The sequence below is a fragment of the Dreissena polymorpha genome, chromosome 5, assembly GCF_020536995.1.
Source record: "Dreissena polymorpha isolate Duluth1 chromosome 5, UMN_Dpol_1.0, whole genome shotgun sequence".
In the NCBI taxonomy this organism is placed as follows: Eukaryota; Metazoa; Mollusca; class Bivalvia; order Myida; family Dreissenidae; genus Dreissena; species Dreissena polymorpha.
Window position 1 is genome coordinate 41,060,181 of NC_068359.1, and position 25,142 is coordinate 41,085,322.

The 25,142-nt window shown below is 32.8% G+C and overlaps 2 protein-coding genes across 3 annotated transcripts in view; both read right to left on the reverse strand.

Moving 5' to 3' along the window:
- LOC127881044 (uncharacterized) overlaps positions 1 to 25,142 on the reverse strand; it is a 133,745-nt gene that overhangs the window by 63,808 nt on the left and 44,795 nt on the right. The window lies entirely within an intron of this gene.
- On the reverse strand, positions 3,833 to 14,307 carry LOC127881033 (death-associated inhibitor of apoptosis 1-like). Its single transcript, XM_052428620.1, has 5 exons — positions 13,139 to 14,307; positions 12,480 to 12,626; positions 8,506 to 8,690; positions 5,701 to 5,755; positions 3,833 to 5,442 (listed from the first exon to the last, which is right to left on the reverse strand). Exons 1-5 carry the CDS (start codon positions 13,704 to 13,706, stop codon positions 5,258 to 5,260), a joined length of 1,140 nt encoding a protein of 379 aa, XP_052284580.1. The 5' UTR covers positions 13,707 to 14,307; the 3' UTR covers positions 3,833 to 5,257.

Consider the following 25,142-nt stretch of genomic DNA (forward strand, 5'->3'; position numbering starts at 1 on the left):
ATATTTTTAATATTTAGATATCATGTTACGCTTCGAATTTCAGAACTAGGAATTTTCATGCGCATCGACAATGGTTACAATAAAATCAAACATATGCATACAAACATGTGTTTGTCAATCAATTAATTATAAATTATTCTAAAATAAAAATTATAACACCTAAGTAATAATCCAACGCATAATATTTAGTACCATTAGTGTATATAAATAAGTCTTTTATTTCGTTTCATCTTTATAAAAAAAGAGTTTCCTATTATCAACTGAGTACAGGTGGTGTGGAGACTAAATGACAATGTTGAAAAATATCTATATACACGTGAAAAACACTAACGGGATGCAAATTTAACTGTTTATGCATGTACATTGAACGCTTTTCATAAGTGATTATGAGTAATACATATATGGCATTTTATATCATAAATAATTAGACCCCGTTGTGGTCAAACGAAAATGCTTGTTTTAATTAAGTGACACCGTACTTTAATGCACACTATAGGACGGAGTTTTACTTAACCGATACCCGCTAAATACGTTCAATGTTTGGTTTTGAATTTAAAAATGGTTTAAATGTATAGAAATTTAGCACTGTATGTGTATGCTAAAACTTGGTAACACCTATACAGTATTTAGTTTCTGACAATCTGTTTGGACAAACGACTTTCAATTTTTACAACGTGTCACATCTAATTAAAGCACCCTTGAGTATTTGGCGTTAAATTACTCAAAGAAATTACTACTCAATAATATTACCACGCGATGACATGGAGGTATCATAAATAGTGTTAAATGAACCGACATAAGCCATCTGTGGTTTATGAAACAATGTTGGTAGTAAGTATTTGCCGACACTGTATCTGATCATAACGGGATATTTATGTTGTGCGGAACGGGCAATTAAAAACAGATCTATCAATAAAATAGATCATTGATGAATCTTTGATAAAACAATGAGATAAAAATTATCAAAAGGAGAGTGTAGAAATGCGGGCAATAATAAAATAAAAACAAGTACTTAAATTAAAAAATGTATTTTATGTATTGATAAAAAATAAATATATGCATAGATATTAACAATTGCAATTGCACAAATACCACAATCAACACATCAAATTATTTTATCACTTTGTGTCTACACACATACTATTTACAATTAAGACATGAAGACCAAAAAAAGAAATAAAGATACATCAACAGCAACAACTTCAGTTGAACTTATTTCACAACAAACACATCCAATAATTTGAAAACTATATACACACACGCACACACTATTAACAATGTATTCAATTAATCGGACTTCTGTGAGAACATTTGTGTTTCACTCCACTTTTTGAAGGTATTTGTTTGGTTTAATTTTTACCCCGGAGTTAATAAAAGGCCGCGTGAAATGTCCTATATACCAGTTAACCACGTTATTGGCAGTGTAAAATATATATTTAAACAAGAGGTGTCAGAAGACAGCGCGCTCGACTTTTCGAGTGCTTGACAGTATAATGTAAGCAATCATGGGGAAATTGTTAATATAAGGTCAAGGTAATATAGTCATATTCCAACTGGAAGAGGACCATAATTAAAATATATTGAACACTTATGTTTTAAAGTTGTACTTTATAGACGATTCTGAGTTCAGGTATATTTTCCACAATGTATTGAAAAATAATCTATTAAAACAAAATAATAAGATTTTATTTCAAGTTTGATAGCAATAGCTTGGGTGGTAAGGTTGGACGGTCCTTATAAAATAAAATAAATAAATATTTGTGGGTTTTTAAGCATGTTTAAAAAAATATTTTTGGGTGTGGGGTGGGGTGGGAGTATAATGTGGGGGTGTGGTCATTAATTAGATGATCTTTAAAAAAATAAGAAAAAAAGGAAAAAAAATATTTTATTACTTTTTTTTTTTTGGGGGGGGGGGTGGGGATTCTTGGGGGGGGGGGGCGTGGGGATGGTTTGGGTGAAGTCCATTATGGTATGTCAGGTAAGTGTTGTTTTGACAAAGTATGAATCAAATCTGATCATAAATAAAGAAGATATGGCAATTTAAGCAAAATTTATTAATTTGACGTTGAGAGTCAAGTTCATTCAGAGGTCAAGGTCAAATTCAACTTGCCAGGTACAGTACCCTCGTAATAGTTAGAAAGTATTTAAAGTTTGAAAGCAATAGCCTTGATACTTTAAAAGTAAAGTGGATCTAAACACAAATTAAACAAAATATTCAAAGTTACTTAGACAAAAAAGGCCATAATTCCGTTAAAATACCAACCAGAGTTATGCAACTTGCAAGGTACAGTTCCCTTACGATAGTTAGCGAGTTTTCCAATTTTAAAAGCAATAGATATTTTAGGAGTAAAAGGGACAAAACACAAAACTTAACCAAATGTTCAATTATTTTAGTATTACAGGGGCCATAATTCGGTCAAAATGACAGTGAGAGTAACATAACTTTGTCTGCACAGTTCCCTTATGATAGTTAGTAAGTGTTGCAAGTATGATAGCAAAAGCTTTGATACTTAAGGAAAAAACTTGAACACAAAACTTAACAAATCTTTGATAGTGGTAAAGTTTTAGAATTTAACACCATATTATAAGTTAAAAAGGGGCATAACTTTAAAGATATTGTTCACAGAGTTATCCAGCTGGACCTAAACAAGTGTCTTGTCCCAATAAGGAAGTAGTTTAAGTCTGAATTGATTATCTTTGAAAGTATTCAAATTATTGAACTTATGAACAAAAAATAACCCGAAATTCTAATATAAAAAGGGGCATAACTCTTAAATTGTTAAGGCTGACAGAGTTATGCACATTGACCTACACAATTGTCTTATTGCCACAAAGAAGTATGCCAAGTTTGAATTAATTATCTTCGATGGTGTTATAGTGATTTGACTTTTTTTTTACTTTAACCAGGGCCGACGCCGGGGAGAGCAGTATAACTCTCACTTTTCTTCAAAAGATCCAGCTAAAAAATGATTGCTTAGCAGTAGGTTGACAAACATGGATTCAACTTTTTTTTACGGATGAACACTTTCAGCACATTATTAAATGAATGACATACGATTATTATTTATCAAAACAAAACGTGCTTACCGATCATGACAGGCTATTTGTTCTATTTTTCGGGCGATGTTTTAGAAATACAAAAAACAGGACGTTGTCAACATCCATTACGCAACAAGTTTCATACAAAAATAATAAATGATCTATTTTACATATGTATGAGTATTTTTTTTAATATGCACAAAGTTAAACTTCTACTACCCCAATAGAATATAAAGCATGTAATAATATGTGGTCCTTTATTTATTGCCAGAAACAAATGACAAACCAGTAAGACAACAAACAATGTACCAGATAAAATACACAAGTACACAATAACAAAAAAGAAATAAATTTGGGGTCGCTGCAAAAGAACGGTCGATGAAAGGCATCAAGGGTTTCAAACGGCTTTGTTATGTGACATAAATAGTGAACCCTACATAGTTTGTTCAAATTTTGTTCATGGGGGTCAGACTTTGCTACGCCCCATGGGTAACATTATAATACAGACTTTTAAGCTGCTTTGCTTTTATAGCTCTTTAAAGAATATAAATTTAAAAAAGTGTGATAGTTGGTATGCAATATCGCCTATTTTGTATAGCATTCCTCTAAAATGTTTGTTCAAATAATAATAATAATAATAATAATAATAATAATAATAATTTTAATAATAATAACAATAATAATAATTACAATAACAGTAATTATAATAATTCAAATAATAATATAAATAATAATAATCAAAATAATTGTAATTATAATAACAAAATCAAACACAACAACAAGAAATGCGCCCATAAGACATGAATGCCCCTTATATAATTGTCTCTCAAAACTTCTCTTATGTAAAAAAAAAGCGTTTTAATACAAACTTTAATTTTTGCCCCATAGTGTGAACTTGACCATTGAGGCAAAGAGACGGGTGATAAGGCGGCACTCAGTCTCCCAGGTTGGTATTTTGTGGTAGGTTATTTTGAAAGTGCATGATGGATGACAAATGTACATTCCGGAAAAGATTGTTTTTGTCCAAGTTTGGTTTTTAATCTTTAATTGTGACCACGACCTAGGTAGGGAGACAGGTTCTACATTGTTACACACCAAATGCCTTATCCTCAAGTGTTACACGTGACGCATAGTTTAATAAAGGTTTGCATTTGTGCCAAGTTTCTTTAAAATCCATTAATATAATTTACGGGTGAGAAAGGAATTATAAAGCTGAATAATAAGGCAAAATTTGACCTTTGGCTTGAAAGTGTGACCTTAACTTCTGACGTGGAGAGACGCGTTTTACAAACAAAACGTTGTCTTAGGATGATTTACAAAAGGTTTAGTGACATTCGGTTGAAAACACTTTAAGTTCAGAGCGGAATGAATCAAAGAACAAAAAAGAATGAGCAATTCAAGTGGCGTAACTCCAAATCTATTGGTGGGAATTCGGTGGGTATTGAACTTGGCCACCAGTTTATGCTTATACACATTTTTAGAAACGTGTGTGTATATCAGAAGATACAAAATAGTGCTGTCATACTGACAGACAGTACGGGAACTATATGCCTCCTGTCTGTGCCATATGATAATAATAACTTTACTTCATACACGTATCACATTAGAAACAGTTGTGGTTTTTTTTCAAACTGCAATTTTCAATAAACTGATATAAAATAACTTTAAATCAACCATGAAAACTAAAAATAGTCAAGCGAATATACGATAACTAGACGTAATAAAATAATAATCATCATAATCAGCATCAAACTATTACTGCTGCTGCTGATGATGATAAGTATAATAATAATAAGTAGTAGTAGTAGTAGAAGTAGTAGTAGTAGAAGTAGAAGTAGGAGTATACCCTTGAAGCAAAACTGGCCTCGCCATAGGGTAACATAGTTAATGGGCACTTTCTTGCAAAACTTTTAAGTAACGGAAAACACAAGCCTATTTAGCTAAATAAACCAAATGTGATTTAAGCATGGTCCTCTACAAAAATGATAAAACATTCTGGTCTATGAGTCACTCGGCTTATGATAAAAACGTTTTAAAACATCACTAACAAAATCATAACAAAATCATTTCTATATCAGAGTATGTTACAATTTCCCAGGGATAGACATATTAGATAACTCTTACAAAGTTAAATCAATTAGCATTGCCGTCAAAGGGGCGTCGATTATTTTGCCTATATGTCCAGAGAATATGCTGCTAATGCTATCTTAAATGCATATTAACTGAAGTTAACAACCGTCTTTTTTGTGATGTATTGTTTGCAAACGGGACAATACGATAAGAACATGGCACATTGTCGACACGACACCAAATGTCTACAGTCTTCGAACAGCACAGTTGGTGGTCGAATGTGGCAAGTCCTACATAGGTTTCTGTGTGCGTGGTTTTGTTGAGAACTTGGAACTGAAAGAAAATTATATACTTCTATCGCCGATAATGCGTAAAGAATACTACTTCGTGAATTCGATAAACCGTTGATGATACACACTTCCTTTGAATTTAAAAAATTGTTTAATTTTGTCAAAAATAAAGGCTGTCTTAAAATTATCCTTATACATTCATCACTTTGTAATTCAGGCTTAAACTCGTGTGTTTTTCGTAAATTCTTACTGTAAATGTATTTGCGTTCGTTTGCTTTTTGTCATAACACAAGTGGCCTACCTTCGTCGGGTCTTTTTGGCTGGATGTTGTTGACAACTCGTCGTCCGTGTTCCACCTGAAAAAATTTAACTTGTATGTTAATTCCACAATCTAAAACAAACACATTTGCATTGAAGCATAAACGCAAGCTTAGTAAGAACCTTAATCTTGTGAAACATTATATAGGAAAACAGAAGCCATTATTTCACCCCGCCGTTCACATGTCTTCAGTTGAATGTTGACACCATAGGTATATACGCAGAATAAGTTGATTACTAAATACGTAATCATGGGCATTAGTACAAAATACAGTCATCTGAGCAACATGTCTCTGGGATTATTTTCGAAACTGGTCAGCGGTCTAACAAAAATAAATTTTCAGATGTTTCTACATAGCCAGGTATTTTTGTACCTCTACCTGAAAGCCATATTCAAATTAATGAAAAAACTACTAAATAATTTCGTTCACGTCTACATAGCGAGGTATTTTTGTACCGCTACCTGAAGGAATGAAAAAAATATATAAAAAACGATTATATAATTACGTACACGTTAGACATTATGTTCATTTCTCTATGCCTTTTTTGGATCTAAAACCATAAGTTTTAAGTAAAACAAAAAAAAGAAAACTGAAATGCCTTCAGTGACAGTCAGCAGACATGACCTATAACTTTTGTTGTCGTTTTATGTTGTTTAATTTTTGGATGGTTTGATTATATGAAATTTATATAACGGAATTCGGGCAAGGATAATAAGATAAAATTTCTGTTAAATCATTTTTGTATGCGCTCATATTTTTTCAGAGAGCCTTATAATATAAAGTGTCACGTCGCCTTAAGTTCACTCTTTAAGAAATCAAAATAGGTTTAACAAATATCGCATAAATTCATCAAAAATAGTATGGGTATTTATTTTCAAAACTGGTAATTGTTTTCTTAAAATATTATTTGTAAGCCATGTAAGAACAGCCAACATGGCGGCCATTTTACTCAAAATAATAGTATCATACAGACGGACAAACAAAGAAGATAAATAAGACATAAGTTCAAATTCAGATAGTTAATATCTGAAAAAAAGTATTGAATAAACAATATAAGGAAAAAATAATATTTCGTGTGCTGCTCGTATTTCTATTGTGCAATAATTCGAATTTAATTGGTTCATTGATCATCATATAAAGAGCATGTTTAGTATCTAAAACGATTTATGAGGTCAAGGTCTCAGTGGACACTTGACATCGTCATATTATTTATTTAGATATGGTAAAAAAAAGAACAATTCCGTGTCAGACTATAACATTATAGCGCAGAAATTAATCCAAAATAAAATGGCGCATATGAACACGCCTGATATGTTCAGCGTTAAGGTCATACTCAGAACTCAACGGTCACATTTTATCAGAAAAAAAATAGTTGTATGAACAGAGATGATTGAGTTTAATTAAATAAGAAATTTCACCAATGTTAAAATGTCGAATCGGTGATAATTTTTGCCTTTAAAACGCATTCGTTTCAAACAATATTCATTAGGCAAGACTATGGATAACACTATGGATACTTGAAGTCATCTTGAACAGTTTTTGAGTGTTTTATTGCCTCTAAATCTGACCCGTTAGGCTGTGTATTTGTTTACAATTCGCCAGCTATCTGATATCAAAAGATTTCAGAAAAAAATGCGCATTCCGCATCTTTTAGACAATTAGTATCAGGCAAGTTTCATGTCAACAGATTCCATGTCAAGGTCACTCTTTAAGTGAACATGCTTTATATAAAGTGAACTTGAGTGCATATGTTGTGTACGGGTAATAACTTAAAAGTTCTTCAGAAAAAAATAAAATTTCTTGACCAAAATCAGATTATGTGATGCTCGTAAGAATCAGTCTCTTATGCTCAAGATCAAGTCGTACATGAACTGCCAAGGTCCAATCGTGCCTGGAATAAAACTTCTGTCGAGAAAGTTTTACGTCTCGGGATTGAAATTAAAGATCTCACTTAAAGTTTAAATGTGTTTTGTATGCAGCGAACTGTGTGCATATTAAGTTACAGGGTAAATAATTTAAAACCCATCGGGCAATTATAGAATAACTTTGCAGAGTTAATAACCAATATCAAACGATGTGTTGTGCGAACAAAATAGCCTCCTCTATCTGAGCGCAATGTCATTAACGGAGTTTGAAAAGCTAACCCGGGAAAAACACGGTTTATGCATACACAAAATAAACTTTAACTTTGCCCACCTTCTCCATGTATCGTATACAGAAGTAACTTGTTAAACTGACGTTAAATGTTAATATATGTATTATAATACTTAAAACAGTAAATATAAAATGTATTGTTTGGAACAGAACAACCTTATACATGACTTAAAATAAATTAGCACATAGCTAAAACCTTATCGGTTTCATTCTACCATCAAAACGTACGGAAGAAGCAAACTTTTTATTCCGAATATCTAATTTAAGATAAGTTAGCAAGCCATCCTAGAACCATTACGACTGTAAAAACTATTTGAAAGTGTAGCAATCGTGGTAGCACCGTATTTTCCACGTTTTACTATGCCTGTGGTCGTCAAAACAATAAGTTCAAAAGATATATATTGAAATCAGCATTATTTTTTCAAGGTATAGCACCATCATTAAACATTCCTACCCAATTTTGTTTAAATCCACACATTCATGTCTGAGAAGAAGTAACAAAGAAAACTGCTGACGCGGTACACTTATGGTGACCACCAGCACGTCTTTCTCACATTTGCAAAATTGAACCACGTATGTCTTTTCTAGCTAGCTGACTTTACATGTGACATACTTCTCCAAATCTTTCTTACCTGATGAAAACTATCATTTGATTGATCAGGAGGCTGACGATGAAAGCGTCTGGTTCTCTCCGGATTTATTTTGATAAAGACGCATTCTGGGGAGAATCTTTCATGCTCTTGCCATGGATTATCCTCGGCACTCCAGTTTCCTAGTTTTCGACCACAGTGGAAACAACGAATGCCATCCCCACAGCCTGAAAAAAGTTTAACTTTGAAACTATTATATGCACATATTAGAATCATCTGTTATGAAGCTATGTTTTAATTTGTATTATTGAACGATTTTTTATCCCATAATATATGCATGTGTTCGAATTCTTCTTTTCTAGAAATAAATATATGACTTACTTCATCATTTCATCATTTGAAACTAAAAAAGCTTAAACGCTGATTTTACAAAAACAAAATATCATTTTCAAAGATAACGTTTATAAAATTTTCTAATATTATAAAATTCTGTTTAAGTCTCATAAAGATTCTTAAAAATAGTTCACTGAATTTTGTTTGTAAAATTTTCTACTTGAGTTTCACTTCTTTATTTTGAATTTCACAACAGTTTGATGTGTGCTCCGTGTATCCCCGTACACATCTTTAATGTTGTAATATTTTCAGTGTTCAGAGGCTGGTAGCGGTATTGTCTTTTTTATTATGTTTAGATGTATCATAAATATTGCTGGGCCAAGTGTGAGGTAGAGCGTTCTAAAACCGGTTTAAACCCCCAATGATTTGCATTGACCGTTCCAAGGCGGTGGCCCCAGCTTTATTCTTATATGTGTGTATGTTGTTTCGTATTGTGCTGTTTGATACTGTTTTGGAAATGGGTCACTAGCCTTAAATAAAGGACCAACTAACTTTTAATCCCCGCCGAAAAAAATCGGAGGGGATATAGTAATATGTCACGTCCGTCTGTCCGTCTGTGCGTCCGTCCAAAACTTTGTCCAGAGCATAACTACAAATCTATTCAATGGATTTACTTTAAACTTAGAATATAAACAGATTGCAACTAGGAGAAGTACAGTGACCAAGAAACATAACTCTATCTACCTTAGTTTTTTAATTATCTTCCCTATTAAATAATATCAAAGTAAATTTTTGTCTGGAGCATAACTCCAAATCTACTGAAGGGATTAACTTGAAACTTCAAATATAAACAGATGGCAAGTAGAAGAAGTGCATTGACTAAGAACTATAACTCTACCTACCTTAGTTTTTGAATACTATCCCTTTATTTAATTTCAAAGTAATTTTTTGTCCGGAGCATAACTCTAAATCTACTGAAGGGATTTACTTGAAACTTAAAATATAAACATATGGCAAGTAGGAGAAGTGCAATGACTAAGAACCATATCTCTATCTACCTTAGTTTTTAAAATATCTCCCTTTATTCAATTTCGAAGTAAACTTTTGTCCGGAGCATAACTCGAAATCTACAGAAGTGATTTACTTGAGACTAGAAATATAAACAGATGGCAACAAGGAAAAGTGCAGTGATTATGAAACATAACTCTTTCGGCCATAATTTTTTAATTATCTCCCTTTATTTATTTGTATTATTTTTTATTTCTTTTTATTTTATGTATATTTTTATAATTTTAAATTATATTTAACTTAATTTCATAGTAAATATTTTAGCTTTTCAATTTTTAATATCTCCCTTTATCTAATGTTACAATATTATTTTAATTTTAACACTGAAGTATACACTGTAAAATGAATAGATGAGTTTAAGGAAAAATACAATGATCAAGAACAGAAACTGTTTATAGTCTTCTTTGTTAATTACCTCTCTTTCTTTCATTTCCATATATTTTATTATCTACAGCATTACTCCAACACTGTATTATTAATTGATCCTTGAAATATAAATAGATAACACAGGTGCCATGTTTTACAAATATTATTCTACTATCTAAAACAAATGTCGTCATACAAGCAAACACATTTAGGCGGGGACGTGGCACTACTGTGACAAGCTATTGTTATAATGAGAATGCAATACTGCTCCAGCAGCTGGAGATTCACTTCTTTATATTAAATTCCACAACAGTTTGATGTGTGCTGCGTGGAGTCAGTAACGTGTATCCCCGTACACATATTCAATGTTCTTATATTTTCAGCCTTCAGAGTCTCGTAGTGGTATTGATATTTTTATTATTTTTCATGCATCATGCATATTGCTGGGCCAATTATATCCTTGTTAATAAGTATAATCAAATAACATAAATAATTTAAATTAATACTTATACCCTTAAAATAATTAATTATCATACTTAAGTGATTTTTTAAAATAAACTATTCTAAATGATAATTTATTACTAAAAAAATACATTAAATATAATTTTTATTTTTAATCATTACTATTATAAAATTACTATTATTATTATAAATAAACTTAATATAAGTCTCAATACACGGGCTGTTTCATAATAAATGCAATCTCATGTATCTGTGTAAAATTTCAAGGTTAATTTTATATAATTGCAATAACTCTTTACCCTTTTAGAGTGCTACATCGGTGTTCATGTGTTATAAAACATATTGATTCAACCTTAGCTTGTTTTGTACAGTATTAACGATCGCATTAAACGTATAAATTATAAAATAGATTTTTGCAATAGCATGAGTGAACACACACCAGGGATATTTTTTTAATTATAAATTTTGCTCTAACAGGCAATTTCAAATAAGCAAGAATGGCATCTCCAAATCTTATGTAATCTAATGTGAACAATAACAAATACTAAGATTTTTTTTCATTAACCTATTTTTATTTATAAAGGTTTGTCATGTTATCGGGAGTTTAACATTCTTTGCCTGAAGCTGTATTATTTGTAAAGTTGCCATCAACATGACATAGTTGTTAAAAGCAGCATCGAAGGAAAAATCAACAGGTTTCTCAAAAAGTTTTATGTCCACTAATGTAAAAAAAAATCTCCCCGATTTTCATACAAATATGTTCAGTTTTTGTAATATGGAGAAGAACTAGTAGTTGTAGTAGAAGTAGTAGTAGTCGTACTAGTATATGTAGAAGCCGTAGGCGTAGTAGACGTTGTAGTAGTAGTAGTAGTAGTAGTAGTAGTAGTAGTAGTAGTAGTAGTAGTAGTAGTAGTAGTAGTAGTAGTGGTAGTAGTAGTAGTAGTAGAAGCAGTAGTAGTAGTAGTAGTAGTAGTAGTAGTAGTAGTAGTAGTAGTAGTAGTAGTAGTGGTAGGATGAGTAGTAGTAGTAGTAGTAGTAGTAGTAGTAGTAGTAGTAGTAGTAGTAGTAGTAGTAGTAGTAGTAGTAGTAGTAGTAGTAGTAGTAGTAGTAGTAGTAGTAGTAGTAGTAGTAATAGTAGAAGTAGTAGAAGTAGTAGTAGTAGTAGTAAAAGTAGTAGTAGTAGTAGTAAAAGTAGTAGTAGTAGTAGTAGTAGTAGTAGTAGTAGTAGTAGTAGTAGTAGTAGTAGTAGTAGTAGTAGTAGTAGTAGTAGTAGTAGTAGTAATAGTAGAAGTAGTAGAAGAAGTGGTAGTAGTAGTAGTAGAAGTAGTAGTAGTAGTAGTAGTAGTAGTAGTAGTAGTAGTAGTAGTAGTAGTAGTAGTAGTAGTAGTAGTAGTAGTAGTAGTAGTAGGAGTAGTAGTAGGAGTAGTAGTAGTAGTAGTAGTAGTAGTAGTAGTAGTAGTAGTAGTAGTAGTAGTAGTAGTAGTAGTAGTAGTAGTAGTTGTTGTAGTAGTAGTACTAGTAGTAGTAGTAGTAGTAGTAGTAGTAGTAGTAGTAGTTGAGCTTCTGTACTATTTGGTACATTAAATAAATGTTTTTACAACATGTATAATTTCATACCTGTAAAGCAGAAGCCGGCTTCGGCAAAGTCATCTGCACGTGCTTTAAGGTGTTCAGGAGAGTTCCTAAAGGAGCGGCGACGAATTTGAAGAACAGAGAAGTAGTAGTTGAGCTTCTGTACTATTTGGTACATTAAATAAATGATGTTTACAACATGTATAATTTCATACCTGTAAAGAAGAAGCCGGCTTCGGCAAAGTCATCTGCACGTGCTTTAAGGTGTTCAGGAGAGTTCCTAAAGGAGCGGCGACGAATTTGAAGAACAGAGAAATCCTCATGTTTTGGTTTTGCGGTGTAAATCCCTAATCTCCTCATTTCTGCAGGAAAAGTGGTTAAGAATACCTTTCATATGAAATGCACAAATAATGTAAATATGTTCAGTTTTTGAAATGTCTTGAAATCACGCTATTATTGTCATATTTTGACATTCATAGCGCATCTGTTCCACGGTTCTACTTAAAATTCTTTTTTCAACAACTCTCACTTTAGAACAGTATAATAATAAGTTCTTGAAAAGCTCAAACAGCATATATATTTTCTTCCAAAGGTTTTGAATGTTGGTATCAGTGTGTCATATATCTATATTGACTTTTTTGCAAAATATCATGGGTGAGCAAAACATACACATTTTAATAAATGACTGACATAAATACAACAACTCTTAATGTAAAACTATTTAGTTATTAAGATGTCTTTTGGCATCACGATGCTTCCCTAAAGGCTCAGTTTTAATGCATAGTAAAGTGCCAATTGTTCTATTAACACTAATATTAGAGCTTCGTATTCTCGATAACAATTAACATGAAAGCATGGCAAATGCGGCTTTTACCAGACTCGTTATTGCGATTATACGCATCTGTATGGGGGTAGTTTGGGAGGTTTGGTGAGAAACCACTTCTACCATTAGAACTTCTGTTTAGTCCTGTAACCGTGTATGAATCGATTGGTATATTTCCTTGTGCAGCCCTGGATACCGGAGTACAGCTGTGGGCATGTAGGCGCGATACGTCAAAATACAAGTCGTATATTTCCAAAATGTGTTGGACAGCACCACAGAAAATGCATTTTACAATCGTGTCTGTACCGGTGTAATACATTCCTGAAGCGGCTAAACGAATCAAGCTCAGATTTAGACGTGTTTCAATGTACTGGAACGTTGTTAAGCGATGACGTTCGTCGCGCAAGTCATATGTAAACTCTGGAGAATACGAAGTTGGGGCGATGGGTATTGCCCTAACTATTTCATGTCGAAAAAACAATGGCATGTCAGAAGCAGTCTCTACCACTGTTCCAATCACTATTGCGTGTAATGAACTTTTCTTTTTTTTCAACATTTCTGTTATCAAATAATGCATTAACATCAGAAAGCATGTTAGATCAAACATTATTTTGTCCATGATGGTTTCTCGTTAATAAACCGGATGTTATGTTTTTTTGTGATCGCGCATGCGCTTATGTCTTTAATTTGGTTCATTTTTTCCGCTGAAGCTATAAATAGAATCACGGGATCCCTAGAATCACTAATTTCAATATACAAAAATGGCTGACTCCAAACGCCTTTCCGGTCTAACAAAGTCCATCTCATATGCCCTGTTAGAGCTAAAAATAAATTAACTGGTTCAAATTATATCGCTTTTAATTTTCCAGGTTAGCTTTCCGGCCTAGTTTACACTATTTTTATGTAATACCAGTGAAAAATACATACAGTAACCATTTCTCATTTCTTAAAAGCTTGTAATTATATATTGTCCTAGTTTTGTGTACAAGCCAGTATTTTACGTTTGTGGTATTTCTCCCGTACAACCCTCTGCCAGTAAAGTTTAGTTTCTCACCCATTTTAGCTTGGCAATATGTAAACTAAATAACAACATATTACTTCATAAAAACCAAAAGTCGATATCTTTAAAACGATAAACACTGCTTAAACATGTGCAGGCGTAAGTATCCATCCGATAAAGTTAAACCTGAACCGTTAACAGCGTATCTTTTATTCAAGTATTCATTACTGCACTATCAAGTACTGTACTGAAGGTCTCGTTTCGGCGTTAGCGATAACCAAGAGTAAACTCAGGTTTAGAAGAGAGGAAGTATATTGAATGCAGTGAGTTACTCAAAATGCTCTGCCTAGATCGGTAACCAATCGTTTCACAGAACGAATAAACCCACCGTCTGCATATCATAGAAAGAAAGAGATTTCTACTTAAATTCCGTTAACACAGTTATGTTGCCATTTTCGTTATTCAGCAATTCAGATAACACGTTGACAAATAAGGTAAATTTATTTACTGAAAGATGCTAACAATTAAAGGGATAACACATACTGTAGAGGTTGAAATTCTAAATTAATTGCAGTCGCGATTCAATAATAAATGCTTGTACACATTTATTTATAGTTTATGTAAGAATTTGTTACCGACTAGTAGTGACTCCTTTTTTATTTAATTATAAGATGGATTAAAGAAGGTTAGCTTACAAATGCACGCCTTGATAGACAAGGGTATTCTTTTGCTTTTACAATATTTTCTATAACGATGAGTCTTCGTTTGATTCCAGTTCCTATGTCTAATAGGATTGAACACCCAATTCGTCTCCAATACCTAATAAGAAGCACTTAGACATCTGTATCGGGTGATCTCACAATTATGGTTTCGGTGTCAGGTTTAAATTCTTTGTTATGCATGGAGTACAAAATAATTATTGTATTTGCTATCTCATGCGACGAAAACAGACATTCGTCTGAAACTAACTCAGTTATCAGTCCGTCACAGCTTGTAAGCAGAAAGTATCGTTCACCAAGAACAAAATATATTTGGCGATCCTAATATTGTTCTGCATATTTGTCAGTGCTCCATGGTTCTAATAGTAAATTACAAGCTGTGTTTTGTTAACATCGTGTGAAAGAAATCTTGTCCACTCCCTGGGCGTTTTTATTTTTGCACCTGAAAATAAAAATGATGGTGATGATTTGACTGCAGTTGCATGGTAGATATCTGTTACAAACACACTTTGGGAGGTGACCAAAAAACATATTGGCACTGATACCAGGCTGTGTAGTACTGCTTTGCCATCAAGAATACTGGTAACATCATCATTTGGTGTTGGTTCAAGAAGACTCCATATAATGTAAAAGCTTTGCTTTATCCGTTTTCACAGGCATTCCATCAGATGTTTCCAAAGACCAAGGTACTGGAGACAGAGGATAAGAAAGTGTCCGTTCAAGATCAATATCATTCTGTATTGAAAGAAGGATCAATTGTGTCAATATGTTGCGTTCAGCTTTAACTTGTGCCAGTTTGTTACTAGAACTTCTAATTGTCTAATTCACTTCGGATCTAGCAAATGTCTTAAGTTTGTTTCGCTTGACCATGTAACACTACATTCGTTTCAATGAGACAACCAGTGATTAAGGCTTCCAAAGCACAACCAATATCTTATACCTTAAGAATGTTGGCAGCTGCTTAAGGTTCAGCAGGAACACCAGATGATAAACAAAATAACTCATCCATTCCATCCTCCACAACAAATGGGTTTGGAAAATGTTTCGACAGCGTATCTTTGAGTTAATAGGTTTTATATTTTTCATTGTATCAAGAAGGGTGGTAATTGAGAATGCAGCTAAGGTATCTTTCCTTTATCATTTTGAGCCGGTCCACATTATGTCCTAGTACAATATGCTTTTCAGCATAATAACGTATGTAATTGAAAGCTTCAGTGTGAACTGATTAGTTAATGCTTGCTTCTGAGCCTTCGTGACTTGCATGGCGAGTCCACTCTCTTGTATAATTTCTTCTGCAAGTATTATGATACATTGCTTCACGGGAAAAAACGTTTTGATCCTGAACTTCACAGAGCGTCCTTTCATCAAACTTCTGAATCGCTGTTAGCTTAATTGATTCTTCAGCGCATTTTTTAATACTAAATGTTGCTTGCAGCCCTTAACTTTGATAATAATTTTGTCACAAAAAATGCAACTATCGACTGAAAACAGAACAAAGCTACTGGTAGCATCTAAGGATATACGCCTGTACTTTGATATAGTGGAATGATTGTCATCATCATCAGGTAATGAATGTACCCGCTTTGGAACATGAATTGCATTGATGAACAACTGGTAACTACACCTGTGAATTTCATGTTTTTCAAAATCCAATTGTGCAGGCAGATTACTAGAAAAGTGTTCTGGTCTATGTTATGAGGATGTGTATATTGACCTTATTTTTGCTACATCTTAAAGTTTTTGGAAACTATAATCTGTTAGTAAATGCACATTTTCCTTTACTGTTCTTTCAAAATGAACAATACATAGTTCCCCCTTATGTATCTTTTGGCTAGATTTCAAGTTCTATGATTGTTTTAGTTTAAAGGGATCTTTTCACGGTTTGGTAAATTGACAAAATTGAAAAAAGTTGTTTCAGATTTGCAAATTTCCGTTTTAGTTATGATATTTGTGAGGAAACAGTATTACGGAACATTTACCATAGTCCAATATAGCCATTATATGTATCTTTTGACGATTTGAAAACCTAAAAATTATAAAGCGTTGCAACGCGAAACGATTGAATAATTTGGAGAGTTCTGTTGTTGTCGTTTAAATTTACGAAAGTACGAAGATTGCTTATATAAAGTATAAAATACTTATACTGTGTATACTCAGCGGAATAGCCGTGAGGGCTACTGCGTTTTTACTTCAGACTAACTCCAGGACTCCGGGGATCACTGGTTCGAGCCCTGGTACCGGATACTTTTTTTTCCTTTTTTTCCTTGTTTTAATTTTACTCTTGATTTTTTTACTGGAGCTTTTAAGATCCAATGTTTACCTTTATCAATAGAAAGCATTTAATGACAAACTTCAAAAAATGCCAAAATCTGTGAAAAGGCCCCTTTAATAGGCTTTTCCATAATAAGTTTCTGAAAAGAGATAATTTGGAAAATTTCTGCCACTTTACAGGCACTTGTACTATTTAAATACTATTACACTTAATTTTTTAAAGACACAATATACCTAGAAGCTATATTTCTTTTATTGAACATTTTCTTTATTGAAAGCCGTATAAAGATTGAAATAGTACATGTAGCAAGGATTTCAATTGTTCTAGAATTACTCCTATGACTGTATATAATTTACTCGCAATATTAATTATATAAAGAAAACAACTTTTTAATTATGTTATTGTTTTTTTTTTAAGTATTTTATTTTAATAATTTCGCAAAAGACTCACAGTATTGTAAAAATAAAACGGTGTTAATTTGTGCACATACTATTTTGTTCTTCTCTTGTTCACAGTCTAAGTTCAAACGAAAATTGCTAAGAAATCTGTTGTCTGTATTATTTCAAGGAGAAACAGCAATGACATTTTCTTGGATAAACAGAGAGAGATATATAAATGTCAGCATAATAATTACACAAATATATATAGCCAATTGAGCAAATTTATCAACACAGCCTGAGGTGTGATAAATTTACTTGCATCCCCAGCAGTACAAACCCCGCAGTATGAAAACCTTACAGTTGTTAGAACATCATATTTCGGATTAATTATAACTCATTTAAAAAAAAATTCATTAAGATGTATTTCGGATTTACCAAAACTGATCAAATAATTAAGAAATAAATTCCACTTACCTTTTCATGACATTTGTTGTGTCTGTAGAAATTCAATAAAATGAACGGATATAAACAAAGGGACATAACTCTTTGTAAAAATAGTTCATAATAACAATTTGTGTGTATCAAAGTTATATTATATAGGTAGATTTGTCATTCACAATGTCTAAATTCGATAGAATAGGCTGTGGCACCAGCTATTTATCAAGAATATTGCTTAAAAAGAATAAATAGCAGCAGTATTGCAAAATGAAAAGAGAAAAAAGGCAAAACAAGTGGTATGCGTTTCCAAGTCCCATGACTCTGTTTAGCGCCAACAGAATTTTGCAAACTTTTGCCAGCGATTACCAACTACCAATTAAGAAAAACATAACCTTGAAAATTCCCCCTGGGGGGAGCAGGGTCATAATGCAGCTCAGGGTCTATTTGCTTTTATGAAGAAAAATAATCTATGGCGGAAAAATTCTGAGAAGAGGATTCCCAATACCCACAAATTTTTAAACTTAAGTTTGTTTTCATCAATCTTCATACAATTCTGGATGCAACATGCTTGCATGCCATTGAGATCTAACTCCGTATTGTATATGGGGCTAGTTCTCTCAAGCTCAATGTCACTGTTTTGTTTGTATATATAGAAAAAATCAACAGCGTTTAGCGTCAAAACTGTACTTAAACTTGACATATCTTTATCAAACTTATTATGTATTAAGAGTGCGTGTAGATCTAGCCTGGATTTACAATTGAAGTATATTGGTAACGTCAATGTCACTGTAGAACGGACACATTACGTTATAATACATGCACACTTATTATGTGTATTTCCTTAAGGAACATACGATATAAACGAATTGAATGTTTCACAACTGACTTACTTTCCCCAAGCATAAACATTATGTAAATGTATTCGCTCGCCTGAGAAAATAGTCCAACAACCCGTCAGTGCAGGCGTGGCTGCATTAATTCTAATGTTTAAAGACTTGTCCTGCTAAATCATCTAGCAGATTTTAACAAAGCAAGCTTCAACGGAATGATTTTTGGGTGTCTCTCTTTTAAACATATTCAAAGCGTTTCGGGCAGTTTCATACAAAAATCACCAGAATTAATTGGTGTGTAACATATTTGGAGGTAATTTACACAAACAAAAATCAAATAATGACATTGGGCATAAAACGTGCCCCTCCATAGGGGACATTTGTTTTCCTTATAAGAATATAGTGAAAACTAAATATCTTCTTCTCTTAAACTGCGAAGCCTATAGGTATGATGTCTGCCATGTAATATCGTGTGGTGGACCTACTTTGTTCAAATTATGTGCCTGGTGTTTATACATTGGCCAAATCATGGAGTCACTGGTTTCCTTACACTTTTACAGTAAACACTTAAAAAGTCTTCTATTATAAAACCGCAAGGCCCAGATATTTTGGGATTTGTCATGTAACCCTGTATAGTGTTCCTGTACCAACTTTGTTTGCATTATGACCTTGGGGTCACACATGTTTCTTCTATGCCTTATGTGTATATGTATAGTGAAAAATTAATCTTAATATCTGTTTCCACACGGCCCAGACATTTGGTCTAAGGCTTATGACAACTTATTGTGTTAACTACCAAGTTTGTTTGAATCTTGCGTTTTAGATGAAAATTGACCCCTCCATAGGAGTAAGTGCTTTTCATTTTATAAATAAATTGTTAATTAAAAACTTCTTTGAAACAGCAGTACCAGAATGGCATATACAGTGTAAACATGTTTATTAGTACTCTACAATGTTTGTTTAATTTTTTTCCCTGGGTCACAATAGGCGCCGCCCTGAGATAACCTGTTTCATGAAATGTATTTGTTTACAATAGCCATTTAAAACATCCTATATTGAAATAGAAAAGCTCAGAGGTTTAATATTTAGCATTAAATATTTTATGTTGGTTCTATACCAAGTATGTTCAAATAATGCACCGGTAATCAAAATTTACCGCGCCATGGGGGTTTCTTATTGTTGTGTATGTATGTAGTTGGCATTCTTAAAAGCTTCTCTTAGCATGTATATTTGTTTTGCGGTCTTCTACCAAGTTTACTTAAATATGCTCCTGGGGTCAAAATTGGCCTCGCATTGTTTTCTGATATGTTTATAATAAAAACCTATTATTTTCAGAAACTGTTATGCCCAAAGGTGTTGTATTCGGAAATATAAAATCGTAAGATGATCCTTTACAAAATTATCAAATCAAGCAACTTGGGTCACAATTGACCTCATCCTTATTTCCTTTATATTTTATATCAAAACTGCAAAACTGCAAAGCTAGAAGAGAATATGTATCTTTTTGATATAGTGAAAAAAACATCCCAGGTGAAACGTATACCTTTAGAATCACAATATGATTTCATGTAAGGGAATTAGGTTCATCATGGTACACTTATTTACTTATAAGCATGACCTCGATGAAGACGGCAGTTTTTCTTATCTTGCTGTAGTTCAACTTTTGACCTTTATACAAATTAGATTGTTTAAAAATCTGTTCTAAATATATCTCAGCTGATTTTTAAAATGGTTGCTGAAATATCAGACATGCTGATCTTAAAAATAAAGTACCGTCGGGTCTCAGATGAGCGACTTTGAACATTTTTTTGTTAAGATATGATATTTTATTGATAGGTTGTTAGTTTTTGCATTTCGTTAGGGTTTATGTATATTAGTATATGTAGTTCATCACACATTAAAACTGATCTTAAACTAAATCTAATCCCAGAATATGTCTTGACGATATTTTGTCCATTTGACGTTTAAAGCAAATAGTAACTGTCAACAGCTGATTTCAAGTTATGTGTTTAAGTATAAACCTCAAACAGCTTAAGAAAACTTGATGTGATCGGTGGAAAAAAATCAATTTAAGTAAAACGGAAAGGACGTTTAACTTACCGTCAGTGTTCACCATCCTTAACCGAGAAACAGGCGTGTTTATAGGAATGCTTTTCGTCCATCTATCTAGGATACCACTTGATGGTCAAGGGTTTGAGCCCCCATGTTTGTGTCCGCTGGATATGTCATAAACCCTTTAAGGTGTACTCTTGAAACTTGGCTCAAATTTAAAGTCAATGAGACGATGTGCAGAATGAACGAGTCAGTCACACCAGCCAAATGTCATGCTCACCAAAAAGGTTAAGTCTTCAATCCTCTACATATGTTCAAGTCATCATAAAGTCAAGGATGCATATGTCTTTCAAGCCAGATTAAAGCCAATGTCATAATTCAATTTAATTTTTTAAGCTGTTTTTCTTTGCATGTACTATAGGTTTTACATTGTTGATGGATTGTTATGAAATCTGGATTAAGTGTTGTATTTGCATAAGTAAAATGCAATTCAAACCTAATCTAGGTCAAGTTAAGACCTGCACGTCTGAGTTCATGGTGTCATTTCCGTTCTTTTTCTCATTTGCCCTTTATGCGTTCCATATTAATCCAATGTGCACAATACATGCGGAAGTCATTCTACCTGAGGAAAATTTCACTTTTGATTTGTAAAAGTAGCGCAACTGGGGAAATTTGTTTCATTTAGAATGCATTGATAGTCGCCTACCGTTTTCATCGGGCGAAATATAGGTTTACCTTCCGTGCGTCATATCTGCCCGTCCCTCCGTCTTTCCATCTGCCCGTCTGTATGTTTGTCATTTCGTCCTTCCGCGGACATTGGATTCTGTTAAGTCTCAAAGGGTACAGAAGATATTTAGATAAAACGTGGTGCACTTATGAGAAAAAATGGCAGAACTATGCACATCCGAATTTCTTTGTTTTTTATCAGAAGAATACGGCAAGGTCGCTGAATATAAATTTATCAAAAAAAGTTACCGACATAAATCTAAAAAGAACACAAATAAATAATACTGAAACTGTGTTGAAACATTCAGCTAATGGTGCTGAGTCGGTCTATCTGTCTTTTTTTATTCTGACCGTCTGTCCGTATGTCCGCAAAAACTGAAATTGACAAATAAGTCATAAAGGCATAAAATATTATCAAACAATTTGGTATACACATACATTGTAGGTGTTATTTTACGTCTGTCTGTCAAGCCCTTTCTGTGTTCATCCGTTAGTCGATCTATCCTTCTGCAGAAACTGGAATACTGTACAAAATCAAATTGTACATAATGTAATGTCATGAAATTTGATACATGTATACACATTCAGCTTTATGTTTTCTGTATATCTATCTGCCAATCACTCTTCATCAATCTGTCTGGCTGTCCGTCCGCACAAAATTTATAGTAATCACTTAAAAAGTACATAAGATATTATCATAAAAATTGTATTCACATTAAACTAGATGTTTTCTGTATGTGTGTTTGTCAGTTCAGTTATCTGTTATTCGTTCATCTCTCTGTCCTTCCCCTAAAATGTGTAATAATATAATAACTCAAAACAGTTCATAAGAAATTCTCATAGAACTTGGTATACAAATTCAGTTTCAGATGATCTGTTTGTCGATTTGTCAATCCTCATTCTATTCATCCGTTCGCAAAAACATGGCATGAACATTCAGCGTAAGTTTTCTTTATGTCTTTCAATCCCTTCATATTCATCCGCCGTTCAGTTTGTCTCTCTGCCAAACTGAATTTACTAGAAACGTATATACCAAATAAATGGATCCTGGCATTTCTCCGATATCGCAGTTTATTGGGTAAAACTTGGTGTATTAAGAAATGTCCATTTTGTAATAATGCATGTTTTAGTTTTCATCAGAGACCAAACGGAAGATCATTGTTATTTTAAATAGGACACAATAAAATATTGAAATAACTCAAGAACTACAAAATATATTATCATAAAACTAATAATACTGTTTTGGCCAAATGTTGCCTTTTTCTTCTTGCCATTGCCTTTTTCTGTCATAAAAATGTATCTTGATTAGTTTACAATTTTATTTTTATGACATTCCTATTATATATCACAAGCGATGAGAGGATTGTGAATTACCCTTTATGTTTGATTAGGTTAATTGTTTGGTGTATGTTTCTTAATTGATGTACAAATGATGGTTTTTCCATATTTCACCAATACTAAGTATATCGCTTCCCAAATCGTGACCTTTATTTGTTTTGTATGTTGTTTTGTATTGTGCTGTTTTGTGCTGTTTTGAACTGTTTTGGCATTTGGTCACTTGCCTTAAATAAAGGACAAACTAATTGTGTATAATGAGAATTCAATACTGCTCCAGCAGCTGGGGTTTCACTTCTTTATATACTGTAGCATTTAAGCTGTCAATATTGACTAAAGAGCTAATTTGGTGTTTACCCTGCATTTATATACACTCGTTAGCGTTAAGATCAATACCCATTGTGAGGGCATATGTATATTTAATGACCTAGTAACTTTGTTTCTTCAATTAATGACCTAAATGTATTAAATAGAGAAACATTATTCTACTTATAGTGCTGCAAATTTGTTAAGCTTTATAACATCTAACTGGCCACAACTCATAAACAGAGGGTTTTATATACCAAAATGTTCGCCAGGGTCTGTAGATTTCAGAACAAGATATCATTTTTCTCGAAAGTGCTGGAAGGCGTAGAAATCCAAGATGGCGTCCAAGATGGCCGCCGTTTTATGATTTAATTACCAGTGAAGATGAATTTAATACGTCTATTGAACGCCTATATGTACTGACTTCAATATCTTAAAGAAGTAATCCATTTATATAGGGCTTCTACCAAACAGATAACCAAGGTCACCAAAGGTCAAGGTCAAGGTCATTTCATGGTCAAAATGGAAAAATATACGAAAATTTGAGTATTGACTCATCATTTTCTTTCTTAATTCGACTGCTTTACATTTGTTGTGATTACTAACCTCTTAATCATATAGCCAAATTTACAAGCTTCCTTTTAAACAAAAGCAAATGTCTAAAACTGTGTTGGTAACCATGGTAACCAAGACTACATATGCTATGCAGCCATTTTCCTGGTTCATTGAAAGTCATTTGGCATACATCAAACCATCAAATTTAACAAGTTTTGCTTTGAATCTTTAATATATAATACTCATAGCTATTGACGTTTGTATAAAACATCATCAAGGTCATTGAAAGGTCAAGGTCTTTTAAGGTTAAAACAATAATATTTTCTAAATCATGAGCAAATAATAACGAAATTGTATTTTTGGCATTGAAATATTGTACGAAAATGTAGATTTTTAACGCTTTAAGACTTAATAAGACAAATGAAAAAACGGCATGCAGTGTTCCATGTATCATATTTATTCAACAATCAATGCACCAGGTATGAGTGCTTGATACAGACTCATAAATGTTATTTACAAATGTTGGTTTTACATTGAATTTACTAATACAAATGATGCAAATTACAAATTAGGTTTTCACGTAACAAACTTTAAAAAAACAACTCCTGTATCATAATTCATGTCATGTGCATAAAGTAACTAGTCACTATGTAATCTTTTAACAGTTGTTATTACAAATGCACCATCTGTACATCATATTTATTCAACAATCAATGCATCAGGTATGAGTGCTTGATACAGACTCATAAATGTTATTTACAAATGTTGGTTTTACATTAAATTTACTAATACAAATGATGCAAATTACAAAATATGTTTTCAAGTAACAAACATCAAAAAACAACTCCTGTATCATATTCCATATCATGTGCATAAAGTAACTAGTCACTATGTAATCTTTTAACAGTTGTTATTACAAATGCACCATCTGTTTAAAGTGTTACAAAAAAGGAAATATGATCTTACTAAATTCCGATTCATAATCATGTATTTACAGCATGACATATACAATCATAGTTAAACTAGATTGAAAATAACTCAGAATCTAACTTAAAAAAAATGTATTATTATTCACAATAGAACAGAGTAAAACCAATGTCATACATGGTAACAACTTTGTTATTAAAACACTTTAGAATTCTTGTGCTAGAGTTCATGATTGGTCACTATCTGACGATTCCAATTCTTGACCAAAAATGGATGACAGGGTGTATATATTCGTGCACATTGTATCTTCTGTTTCAATGTCTCCTTCACAATTACAAGCCAATGTACATAGCTGCTTGTTTCATGCACATGTTTCATTGCAAATGTTACAATTACAAACCAAATCATTGAGCAACATTGGAGCTGCTGCCGGTTGGCTCATCATTTTTGGTCTTATTCCAAGCCCATGTGTGTCATATTCATATCCAAACTCAGACAATGATGGAATCTGATGC